The sequence below is a fragment of the Eretmochelys imbricata genome, chromosome 19, assembly GCF_965152235.1.
Source record: "Eretmochelys imbricata isolate rEreImb1 chromosome 19, rEreImb1.hap1, whole genome shotgun sequence".
NCBI classification, from domain to species: domain Eukaryota; kingdom Metazoa; phylum Chordata; order Testudines; family Cheloniidae; genus Eretmochelys; species Eretmochelys imbricata.
Window position 1 is genome coordinate 5,168,870 of NC_135590.1, and position 13,057 is coordinate 5,181,926.

General features: G+C 49.0%; 1 protein-coding gene across 1 annotated transcript in view; it reads left to right on the forward strand.

Moving 5' to 3' along the window:
- CSMD2 (CUB and Sushi multiple domains 2) overlaps nt 1-13,057 on the forward strand; it is a 536,402-nt gene that overhangs the window by 469,363 nt on the left and 53,982 nt on the right. Inside the window, exons 49-51 of the mRNA XM_077837745.1 lie at nt 454-642; nt 10,244-10,429; nt 11,291-11,485. Coding sequence (XP_077693871.1) covers nt 454-642; nt 10,244-10,429; nt 11,291-11,485 — 570 coding nt within the window. The remainder of the gene's footprint in view (nt 1-453; nt 643-10,243; nt 10,430-11,290; nt 11,486-13,057) is intronic.

Genomic DNA, 13,057 nt, shown 5'->3' on the forward strand with positions numbered 1-13,057 from the left:
CAGAGCCTTGACTCCGTTCCCCCAACATGCCAGCCAGCAGTGCTGAGCTGGTGCAAAGAGCGGAAGTCATCTGGCATAGACCAGTGTAGCACGTTACTTTCCCCTTTGAGCAAGGATGGAAGTGTGTCTCTGAGTCACAGTTCCCTCCCTGGTCTGCTGCTGGAGCAGTACAGTCTTGCCCTAAATATGGCTGGAAATCACTCGCAGAGCGGACAGGTTCTTTGCATTGCTGTTAATAATGCCCGTTCCTGATTATGCGCCATTGTAACATTTCCCCCTTTGGCTTTATATTTTTTTGCAACCCGTCTCTTTCCTTGCAAGCTCTTGTACCAAAGCAAACCCTGTCTAACACCTAAGCACAGAGAGGAGCATTTGTCTCGACACGGCACCTCTTTTGTTCCAGGATATGTCCGTGTGTGTGTGTGTGTGTGACATATTTTCCCCCTTCTCCAGCTCCTTACTGCAGCCTCCCTCCGTCCCCTTTCCACGGCTCGATTCTCAGCCATACCGGGCTGCAGCCAGGCAGCGAGATTCGTTTCGGCTGTGACGCGGGCTACCGTCTCACTGGCCACAGCAGTACCCTGTGCGCAAGGCACCCTCAAGGCTACTACCACTGGAGTGAAGCGGTCCCGCTGTGCCAAGGTAAGGAGAAGGCAAATGAATAATTTTATTAAGATGACGTTGAAGTAAAAAGAAAACGGTGCAGAGTTTTAAGCATAGAAATTTCTGGTTACCAGGGAATAAGGTACAGATTATCAAGGGGTGCGAAATTCGGTTTAGGAGTGGGTGTCGTAAGGAATACATAATCTGCAGTCTCCCCGATTGGGGGTAAAAGTTTAACGGGTCAAAGTATAGACATTGAGATATGGGGGTATGTTGTTCATATCATGGCTATGTTCAGGTGTGGAGTATAATGAGTGGGTACGATGTTGAGGATGGATTTACCCTCATTTGGTGGGTTTGTACTAAGGGGACAACCAATCCCCTGAGCTCTTCCTCAGTCTGAGCTCAGATGAAGCGCTGGGGGCTTGGGCTGGGTAGAACTGAACTGCTGCAACCCTTTTTCCTCTGCGCGCTAGGTGCCTCTGGCTGCAGGTAGGGGCAGTGGGGAATGTTCATTCAGTGCGAGCAAGGGGCCAGGAGGTGGGGTAGATGTTACGGCTTCGGCTGGAGCTTAGGCTCTGAAGCCTTAGGGAAGAGGGGGCAGGGTTCAAAGCCTGTGCCGCAATGTGTACCATTATGGAGGAACTGGGTCATGGTACAGTCCAGCCTGGAGCGAGGGCTTTAGGGGTTGGGGCGGGGTTTTCAGAAGCACCTAAGGATCATGGGTCTCCTTGACCTGCAATGGGATTGTGGCTTCAGTGGCAGGATTGTGCTTCCTAACTCCCTTAAGCACATCTGAAAATCCCAGCCTAGGCTAATTATTGTGTGCTAAGGGGGAGATTTCTCAAGGCACAAATGACAGATAGGTGCCCAGCTCCAACTGGCTTTCAGTAGGAACTGGGCACATAATGGTCCTTTGTGAATTTCTCTCTTATTGATCATGTGTCTCAAGCACACGGTGCTTTGCACATGCATCAGAGGGAAAAGCTCCCGCCGGAACATCACCGGCTGCATCACCATGTTCCATCCATTTTTTTTAAGCCCAGCTCTCTCCTTCTTGCTCACTGCTGTTGGTATTTGTACCTGTTGTGACGGGGCAAGGCCAGATGGCTATGGAAAAGTAGTGGGAGATAGATATGTTAGCTCCAGGCTAAACAAATCCCTGGTACCAGGTTAAGTAAAATGAAAGCTGCTCCAGGTCAATTAAGATACCTGGGGCCAATTAAGAACTTTTCAGAAGACAGGGAGAATGCTAGGTTGATTGGGACACCTGAAGCCAATCAGGGGCTGGCTGAAACTAGTAAAAAGCCTCCCAGTTAGTCAGGTGGTGTGTGCATGTCAGGAACTGTGGGAGGAAGTTGTGCTGTTGGAGAGGCTGAGTAGTACACACCATATCAGGCACAAGGAAGGAGGCCCTGAGGTAAGGGGGAAGTGGAGCTTGAGGAAGTGAGGGCTGCTGTGGGGGAAGTAGCCCAGGGAATTGTACATGTCATGTTTCTAAAAGGTCAGCTACCATAGCTGATACTATTAGGGTCCCTGGGCTGGAGCCTGGAGTAGAGGGTGGGCCCGGGCTCCCCCCCCCTTTTGCCCCCTGATTAATCACTGAGACTGGGAAACAACAGAGACTGTGCAAGAAAGGATAATTTCTCCTCACCTCCCTTGCTGGCTTATGATGAAAATGGCTCAGTAGACCGTGACCCTTGTCTCTAGAAAAAGAAGGGTTACGTGGAGGGTCACAGTGAGCCTCTGAGGCTAGCGAAATCCACCAGGAAACGCGGGACCCACAGAGGCAAGGACAGAGCTTTGTCACACTGTTTTCAGTCCAACGATCATCCCTGCTTTTCTCTGTTGATAAAACACTCCTCTTTATCCTGACGGGGTTTTCCAATAGCTCTGAACGTTTCTTCCTGTAATGTTCCAAGAATCCAAGTGAATGTAATGCTGGGGAATCAACATTGTATTGATGGCTCAGGAAACTAGCCAGAGAACAGGTACCATGTAGGCAAGGTGTTCTCATACTAGCGTTATCCCTCACCCCATGGAGTAGCAGGATAGTTCAGGGTGAGATTTTCAAGAGATGCTTAAGTGTTTTAGGAGGGTAAGGTACACTTGTGCTCCTAAATTACTTTGGGCCAGATTTTTAAAGGTATTTAGGTGACTAATGCCCATTAAAAACCTGGGTGTTAGGCTCTTTTGTAAATCCTGTCCATTCACACCTTAGCTTCTCTGAGGACTTGGAAAAAAACCCAGATGACTACATCTTTCAAAATGCAAAACTCTGACTGAAACTGTTGCTGTGTGGGGAGGATAGGGGAAATTTTGCAACATTGTCTCTATTTTTTAACCATTTCTCAATAAATAGCATTTCGGGGTGATGTTGTTTGGTTGAAATTTCGAGACAAAAAACTCGGGAGTAAAATTTGCAAAAATGTTGCTAACTTCTTCCTTTGTTTTTCAATCAACTGCAGAGGGCAGGAGGGATACGGACACTCCAGACTGCTAGGTCTTGCACTGGGACCCACCCTCTCCAATTGCAAGGGCTGCTCTGTGTTTGGTTGCCCTGAGTTCCTTTTTAGAGTTCGTACTAGTAGAAGGGCGAGTGGGGTACAGCAATCCAAGCCACGGAAAGCGGTGCTGTTCACAAGAGGCGGATAAGGGACGGGGCTGGGGCAAACAAGTGAATAACCCTTGGGTAAAAACCGGTTAGTTGAATAGAGCAGCTGAATCCGAGCATACGACACATTTATGTTAGCAGCAGGCTGTCATAGCAACTATAGCTCATGAATCCCGATGGAATGAGACATTAAACCATGTGTGAAGAATTTCTGTTGGGTACCTGAGAAAGCAGGAATTACTTGTTGAAATCTTTCTAAACGAAAGCCCCACCATCCTTGTTGCTGCGTCAGAGGATAGTAACACTCCTGAGCGTTTACTAGATTGGCCACTTGAGATGCTACCTGCCCTAAAAGGCGATTTACATTGGGGATCACATTCCTATTAAACAAAACAAAACCACCCTCCAGCCTAGATCCTGAAAAGTATTTAGGAGCCTAACTCCCATTGGTTTGAATGGGAGTTAGGTGCCTAAATACCTTTGAGGATCTACTCCTCCCTTCCTGCAAGACAGGGGGAATTTTACTTATATAGAGTGTGTTGGTTCTTGGGTTGTGCGGGACATGTCCTGCAGCTGCACCGAGGTGGACATCAACAAGACAATAAAAGTGGGATGGGGGGCCCCGAGTCCCGTTTGGCCTCCCTCGGTGATTCCACGGAAGCTGACTCTGTGTTGTGTGGTCCATTAGTTACAGCTACAAGATCTGGAAGCCAGAAAGCCCCCGTGGTGTTATTGAGAGCTTGGCAGCTCAGACCCTGCATGAAGCCTGCTCCTTCCAGAGTCATTCCAGGCCTACGGCTGTTCCTAAAGCAGCAGGGGCCGCTCTGGAAAGTCAAATGCTGCCTGCGAGCAGAGTTTCGCTCGGGAACTGCTTCACCAATAACAATTGCATGTGCCTGTGGATTGATTTACTGGGTGTGACTCGGCCATGCACCCTGCCCTGTAGCCACCTGGCATGTTCCAGTGAAACGCTCATGGTAAAGCAGCAGGAGTGTGCAGGGAGACCCAGCAATGATGGGGTGAACAATCTGGCCTTTATTTGGATTACTTCTTTTATCAATGCACAGCAGGCCAAAGTCCTCCCTGGTGTGACTCTACCAACTCCGTAGAGTTACATCAGGAATGCGTATGGCCCGGTATCTTTACAAATATTAGATAGGTGAAGTTGGGGGAAAGCTCATTCTTTGGGACTAGTGGGTGAAGTACAGGCCTGGGAGTCAGGACTCCTGGATTCTCTCCTTGTCTCTCTGTATGGCAAGTCACTTCCCCGCTCTGTGCTGTAGTTTGTCCCCCATTTTTAAAATATAAATCATATTTCCCCACCATTATCAAAATCTTTGAGCTCTGTAGTACTGGATAAGTAACACTAGCTAAGTGCTACTTATCACTGTAATTCACAGTGGTAGCAGCTCCCCCATCTGGCCTTGATGAGATGAGATCAATTGCTGGCTTGTCTATGTTGCCCAGTACAACTACATAAACTCCAGCACGTATTTTTTGTTGCTCTCTTTCAGCCAACTGGCAACCTTTTGTTTTTGGCTGTCCTCAGCATCTCTCTTTTCCAGTAGCTAGCATCACACAGCAGAGATTTGGGAACTCGTCCCACAACATGGAATAAATTGCTCATACAATCAGCCGTGTCGGGAGGATGGGAACTGGGGTCCCCATAAGCACATGGTTTAGTTAACAATGACATTTCCCATAGCCCCCTTCTGCCAGCTCAGAATCCTCCATTCCTTTCCCCATCCTCTCCAAGTAATCTTCATTGGCTGTTGTGTCCTGGCTGACATTTATGGAACTAGTACAGAACATTCTGCGGGGAGCAATCCTGCAGTGGCACAGAGGGGACAATACAAGATGATCTAATGCACCATTTCTACCTCCGCTGTCTATTTTTAAGCTGCCTTCTTTTTGCAGTTTGCCATCAGAGCCTGTGTCCTTCCCTAGCACACGTTTTCCTGTAAACGCCGCTCTCATACCTTCCCGCTCCCTCCCCGGCAGCGCCTCCCCCCCACCCCCCCGCATCCTGAGAGCTAGGCTCTGAATGGGTCCCTCAAAGATAAATGCTGACTTTGCTTTCCCTGGGAAGAGTTCCAATATTTCGTCCTCTTCTCTGACTCCCCTGGATTGCGGCGCTTGCGTTTCAACCTGGGTAATGCACTGCTGGGGCAGATGGCAAGTTTATTGCAATCCCAAAAACCAAGCCTCTCTGCTCCACACCGGGCATGTAAATAAAGACTAAATAATCCCACATTCTGTTCAAGGATACCAAATTTGCAAATAGGGACTTCCTTCCACTGCAAAGCACAGGGCACCAGAGCCCATGTGGTGCAGCAAGCGGAATATCCGAAGGCCCAGCCAGCCGTCTGTGATGGACTGTTCACATTTCAGCCTGGCCATCTGCAGGTGAAGAGGGTTTTGTGGGGAACGGAGGGGATTAGTAGCATAATGAACTTTTTATTTAACTATATCTGGCCTGAATGGCCCGGATTATTGCTGACTACCCCCTGTGTCAACATAGGGTTATGCAGTGGCAGGTGTCCAAACAAAATCAAACAGGCAGCTACAGAGACACAAGGAAACCAGCATAACAAGAGGAAATAACTGGCTGGAATGCTAGAAGCCCATAAATAGCATGGGACTAATTCTTCTCTGGGTCGCATGGTGTCACTGCAGTGGGGTTACCCCAGGGTAAAATTAGCATAACAGAGAGGCAAGTCTGGCCCCTTTGTTCTAGTGCTTCTTCTCTGGTCATTACCCCCTCCCCAATATTACGTCCGTGTGGCTAGTTGCTTTGGTGTCGCTTCTCCACTATTATTTATTGTGTGTATTACTTTAGCTCCTAGAGCCCCATTGCACCAGGTGCTGTGCGCACTCCCAGCAGGAGGTGGTGCTCACCCCCCAAGAGTAAGGGTGGGCAGAAAGAGGGATGCTTATCCCCGCTTTACAGATGGGGGAAGTGGGATACCCAGCTTAAGGTTGGTGGGATACCCAGCTTAAGGTTTTCACAGGAAATTTAGGGAATGATGTGTCCAAGTCTCTTGGAGTTTCAGTGGAAAGTGGGCACCCAGTTCTCTTCAGCCCCTTTGAAAAGCCCCACCTTAAGTGCTCAGTGCCTCAGTTTCCCCAAACGGGGGTGATAATCCTTGTGTCATGCTGGGGGCTTGTGGCAGAAGTTGGTTCTGCTCAGTTCCAGTACCTTGCCTCAGCCACTAGGTCCTCTGGTTTGCAAATGGCATTGGTGCTAAAGGATACCTGCACCAGCAGAAAGCATGGAGCAGTCTCCGCTCTCTGGTTCCATACACACTAAAGCTCAGATCCAAATCCCAATGAAGTCAGTAGAAAGACTTTCAGGGGAGGTCTGCGTCGCAAAGAAACAAAACCCTGCAGCAGCTAAAAATAGCAGTAGCAGTGTAGGTGTTGGGGCTTGGGCGAGAGCCCAGGCCCTGAAACCCGGCCTGGGGATTTGGTCTTGGAGCCCAGGCTCAGCCCAAGTGGGAATGTCTACACTGCTGTTGGTAGTCCTGGAGTGCGAGCCCGAGTCAGTTGACCCAGGCTCTCGCTGCCTTGAGGTTTGCTTTTTTTTTTTTACTGTGTAGACGTACCTGCACTGACTTTAATGGGCTTTGGATCGGTCCCTAAGTGTTTTCACTTCTGAGAGTTCTCTTTTTGGCGAAGTCCCTAAACACCACCATCTCCTTGTCTCCTCTTTCTCTTAGACTCTGAGAGGCAGACAGGGTGAGGTAGACACCAGAGGAAAAGCTATTGGCTTGGTGGTTACCTCTTGAGTTGCTTTGATCAGATATAATGTGTGGAAAAAAGTGATTACCAAATGACAGCTAACAGGCTAAGAATGATATGAATTTCCAGCACCGTCGTCTTTCACCTCTGAATGAAATTGGTATTCAGCATGGCAACTTGTCTAGACACCCCGTCTCCTAGCCGGATTCATCAAGCTCCTTAGCTCGCTGAAGTGACATACGTGCGATTATCATTTCAGCCGGGGATATGCCTGATCCCGCTAATACGTGTTTGCTGGATTACCCACGTGTATTAGCAAGACCAGCTTATGTTAGGTGCTGCTTAATTGCTTTCCAGACTGGAGCGTTTAGTGGCTCAGGTGCTGGTAATGAGATGAAAGTGCTTTGCACCTGTAAGGGTGGAAAGCCATGCCACCAATGGCAGGTCTATGCGGAATGAAATGTGATGGGTCTGTCCACTCAACGCCCGATGGGGCCCGTATCACAAAAAGCCACTCTCCTGACTGGCTCTGAGTTTTGCAACCTTTCATGGCCTGTTGGGTGAATAAGAGGAAGGCTGGTTGTGTGGCTGAAGTGGTGGACTGTGACTTGCTCTTCCAGACTTCAAGTGACACCTTGCACAAGCCACATCACCTCTCTGTGTTTTAGTTCCCCACCGGTAGGATGGTGATCAATACTCTCCCATTGCATGCCTTGTCTGCATGGCTTTTAACCTCTTTAAGGCTGTCTCTCTCTCTGTGTTTATACAGCACCTAGCATAGCAGGGCCCTTATCACAGTCGAGGAGGAAGGAGGACGACTGGACATTCCTCTCACCACTAGAGGGGGGCCCATCCTGGTGAAGCTTGAATGTGGCAACTGTGATCTAGTAGCTAGAGCACTGCTGTGGCATTCAGGGAACTGGGCTTCTATTCTTGGCTCTGCCACTGGGTGACCTTAGGGAAGTCTTTGTGCCTCAGTTTCCCCATTTTACAAGCCCTCCTTTGCAAAGTGCATTGAGTCTGGCCACGCAGTGGCTGAGCAGAGGAAGCTCTTTCTCTAGGGATGGTCACTCGCGTAATACATTAACTTTAGACCCTTTTAAAAAGAGACACCCACATGTACCATTGTTTGGTGCAGGCGTCCATCCCAAAGCGGCAGTTCCTACAAGTCCTGTTATCTTCTTCCACCTCCCTAGCCTGTGGTGGCATTTTGCGGCGAGGCTCTGTTGGCTGCTTTCTAACAGCAGCGTAACGTTGCACAAGCTCTCCATTCCCATTTGCTGTCCTACGCCAATCCAGACGGGTGGGCTCTGAGTCATCAATCCAAATGGACCAGCTGCCATCTTAACCCGGACTCGAGAGGAGTGGGGCAGGAACCCACTTGTTATATTTGGAGGCGAGCCCCAGACCACTTTTGCAGCCACAGTGAATGCTAATGAAGAGAAGGGGATTGAGAGACAGCCTCTGCTTGCCCAATATTCCAGCTCTGTGGGCACGGGAAGAGGTCAGCATGACATGCAGTGTGTTGTACAAAGCTCAGAGCACAGACACACACCATTCCAGTCTGCCTTTTGCTTGGGTGACAAGCTTCTGCGTCCACTCCCCTCTGTCCCCTAGGATCAGCCCCCTTTCTAAACCCTCTAAACGCTCTCTCTCTCTCTCTGTCCCTGCTGCCCCATTAAGCCAGACACTTTCAGGGCCTTGAACTCCAGCCCACCACACTGCATAAGAACGGCCACACTGGGTCAGACCAATGGTCCATCCAGCCCCAGTATCCGGTCTTCCCACAGTGGCCAACGCCAGGTGCCCCAGAGGAATGAATAGAACAGGGAATCATCCAGTGATCCATCCCCTGTCGCCCATTCCCAGCTTCTGGCAAACAGAGGCTAGGGACACCATCTCTGCAGCCTCTCGCTTTACAGGGGGGAGTGCCCAGAAATCAGTTGGGATAGACTCATTCAGGAAGGGCTCTCAACACTGCGGCACCCAGTTGTCAAGGGCAGCCTCGCCTCTAATGATCTGTTATGCTTAGTGTAGTAAAGTGGTCATCACGAGGTCAACTGGGTTACCCGGAGTACATGGGGATGGAGCCATGTTCTACCCATCTTTACTTCCTGGTTTTCAGTGGGAGCTTTCCCCCCACTCATTAGGTATGGTGCAGCTGAATAGAGCAGCGAGTCCCCCATTCTGCAGTCCTGTGTGTGTAAAATGTTATTTTTGTGGCACTGAGCAGGTCCCTTTACAAAACACAGCAATAGGGACAGAGGCTAGTCATAATGCATTTGTCTGTGGTGACCTATTCATCCCGGGAGCCGAGAGGTTCTGGAGCTACGTTTGGATTGGTTTCCTCTTCCTGATGCTTCAAGAACCTGACCCATAGGGAAGCAGGGCCCCATCGGGAAGAATTTGGATGGGTGCCCCTTTCTGCCTGGACTTGGATAGGTGAAATGAAGAGGAATTGGTGTGTCCCCTTCAAGCTAGGTATTTTGTCTTAACTCCGGGTGTGGAATCCTGCCCCACAAGTCCTTGAATGGAAAGAGTTAATAGAATCTCTGTTTCTTGGACCCCGAGCTGACCACCAAACCATTCCCTCTGGCTACTACAGTGAGTTTCTTAGCAATAACAGTGCGAGAGCCTTCTCCTCTGCAGCTCCAGTCACCTTGCACAGCCTCCCTGCCTCACTCCACTTTGTTAGCTCCATCTGATTTCACCTGTCATCTGACCACCATTTTTTCCCTCTTGCCTGTAACTCTAAATTTAGTCCTGCCTCTGCCACAACTAAACTATACAATTCTCTGTATTATATACTCCCGGGGTGTCGTACAGGTTAATTAATTAATTCTAGGAATACGTTTTGAGGTCCGGGGTGCTATGGATCTAAATACAAAGGTCATTTTCTTATGTAGTCTTGCAACTCTGTTGTTAAAACGTTGGAGCACTTTGTGATCTATTTAGTATTACAGGCACTGTATAAAATGTAGGTCGGGGTGTAACGCCATTGACTTTGAAAAATGGAGCGGCCCCGATTTACACCAGCTGAGGATCCGGCCCTTTGCGTTTATTAGAGATGGGCCACAGCACTGAGTTTGAATCTGGATTCAGAAATCTCAAAATTAGGAGTGGTTTGGATCTGGGAGGTTAGCTCAGTCCATCACGGCCCAGCTATGAATCCTTGACCTGGCTTGAAATCCCCACCAGTGGGGGCACCTGGAGTGGGCCCAGTTCTATTAATTAACCATCTATCAACATTTCAGCTCAGAGGGCAATATTTTTTCCCCTCCCCAGCTATCTCCTGTGGAGTGCCCAGAGCCCCAAAGAACGGAATAGTCTTTGGCAAGGAGTACACAGTGGGTACCAAAGCTGTCTATCATTGCAATCAGGGATTCCACCTGCAGGCCGGAGAAGAGTCCACCACAGAGTGTCTGCAAACAGGGCAGTGGAGTAACAGCAACATCCCTCCGCAGTGCGTGGGTGAGTAGCCCCCAGCTGGGTCTGGTCACCTTATCCGCGAGGTGGTTTTAAAAGGCTCTCCAGCCAAGGGAACGTTACATTGTGGCTTTGTTTCTGGTCTTCAATAATATGCATCACTGCCCCTCTGCTGGATGGAACGTGTGAGTGAGAGCTACGACGTCGCCCTCGAGGGGCTGTTCGTGAATTCCACAGTACATTTTTGGGGTGATTTTTTCAAGACCCACCTGCCCCTTGTAACACTGTGTAACAGCAAAACAAACCAGAAAAATTAAGGACCCGCCCCAATGCCTTATGTAACTTATGGACAGCCCCTAACTGGCAAAGCCCTAATCCACTGTGTTTCACAGGTTATCGCCGGCTGTTTTGTAATTAGCTCTGTTCAGAGGTAAAAATGAGATATTCAGGCAAAGGACAGAAGAAGCCCTGTAAAAAGAGGGTGTGGTGGCCCTTTAAGGGAGGCTGCAGGCCCAGCACAGTCTCCGTCCAGTTTCAGCCCAGGACAAGGCACTTCTGGGAGGAATAATGCCTGGGAGTTGTAGGCTTGGCAGCAATGCATGCTGGGAGTGGGGGACAGAGACGTGAAAGAGCTTTCTTTCCCCTGACCTCTCTCTCAGCAGGCATCCTCTCTCCCCTTCCCAGCATCCATTGCTGCCAAGCCACCAACTCCCATCATACCTAGAAACTACGTCCCCCAGAATTTCCTGGCTCTGGGCTGGTGCTGAAGCCTTCCTTAAAGGACCAGCACACCCTGTTACAAGCCCTGAGGCAGAAGGAGCCCCAAAGCGAAATCCTGAATTCATTCCCGTGTTTCTGCTTTTTTCCCCCCCACTTTGCTCCCCCACGGTTGTGGTGGCTGTTCAGCCGTCACCTGCCCCGATATCAACAGCATCATGGTGGAGCATGGCCGATGGAGGCTGACCTACGAGACCCAGTACCAGTACGACGCCCAGCTCATGCTGATCTGTGACCCTGGGTACTACTACACGGGCCAGCGGGTCATCAAGTGCCAGGCCAATGGGACGTGGAGCATAGGTGACCCTATGCCAACGTGTAAAAGTAAGGATGGCAAATCTCAGTGGCCTATTCCTGGGCAGACTGCAGTGTTAAACATCTCACAGAGGAATCTGTTTTCCTCCCCACCCAGCCCACAAGCCCCCTCCCCTGCATGCACACACACACCGACCCCTACCCTTACCCCTGCCTTAGTTGCTGAGCTGCCAAATTCCTCAAGTAGAAGGAAGCTAGGAGCAAGGGATGGACCACATGTTGATCTGCTTCTTAATTTAATTAGAACAGCTCTACATGGACCCAAAAGCAATTGTCCATCCTTTGCTGTCAGATCCCAGCCAGCCAGCTGTCACTAGCGCCATAGTGAACTTTGCATTTAAAACCAAAAAAAACCCCTACTTTAAAATCATACTTGAGCTTCCAATCTGACAAAAATGCCAAGTTTACAAGAGCAAACTGTGTAGATCTGTAAATCAAAATGCTCTTGGCAAATGAATTAAGTGACTCCTCCAGGCATCCTGTCTGTCCTGATGCAACTGCTGTGTTTTAGATCTTTCCTTTGTGAAAGGTCTTTTTCTCTCCTTAAGTGCAGATAGAGACAGAAAAATTAGACCTTCGAAATGGCACTTTTACTCAACCTTTGTGTCTGGAGATGCAGCTGCCGATTTCACTGTCGGACGGAAGATTTTGCTCTTGTTGGCATTTCAGGGCTCAACCTGTTCTGGGAGTGAGTGAGCTCCCATTCTGCCTCGTCAGGAGCGTTGTCAGCTAAATTCCAATTGCAGAATCTTGGTGGCAAGAGAGGAGGCAGAAAGAACCAGCTCGATCCTCAAATCTCATGTTGAGTTGGAAGCGTTAGGGAGTTTGAAAATATTAGAGACTGGCCAGACAGAAAGCTTGAAGAGGGTCAGATCTGAACTTTGTGGGCGGGACCTCAGTCTAAAGCTCGTGATAACTAAACTTTGGATCCACACATTCCCCCCAATCACTGGGGAAGTTTGGCATGTCATCCAAACTTTGGGCACCTTCCCTGGAATATATCTTTTGACTTTTAAGCTGATCTGGCAGTCACTGGAAGGGAATAAATACAAATGTCTCTGGGGTCACACTTCTGATATCAACTTCATAGTTTCTTTAGAACCCTGGTTGCCCGAACGTTCATAGATTCATAGAGTTTAAGCCCAAAAGGGAACATTAGGTCATCTAGCCTGACCTCCTTTATATGTCAGGCCATTAAATGTCACCCAGCTACCTCTGTATATCTACCTAAAAGGCATCTGAAATGCAAAAATGTGGAGATTGCCAACCTGCATCAGACTGTCTAGTCCAGTATGCTGTCTCTGACTTTGACCATTGCCAGATGCTGTAGAAATCCCATACTGAACAATTACGGAAATACCAGTCCATAGGGGATGTTTCTTCCTGATCCCCATCAGTTAGAGTTTGGCTTATGTCCTGAAGCATGAGGGTTTATACCCCATATGTTTTCATCTTGTGTCATGCAACTGTGGATGTTCTCATTAGCCATGTAAACGTCTAATCCTCTTTTTCTAATCCTGATAAATTCTTGGCCTTAGTAATAATTTGTGACAATTCGTTCCACAGACTACATTGCATTCC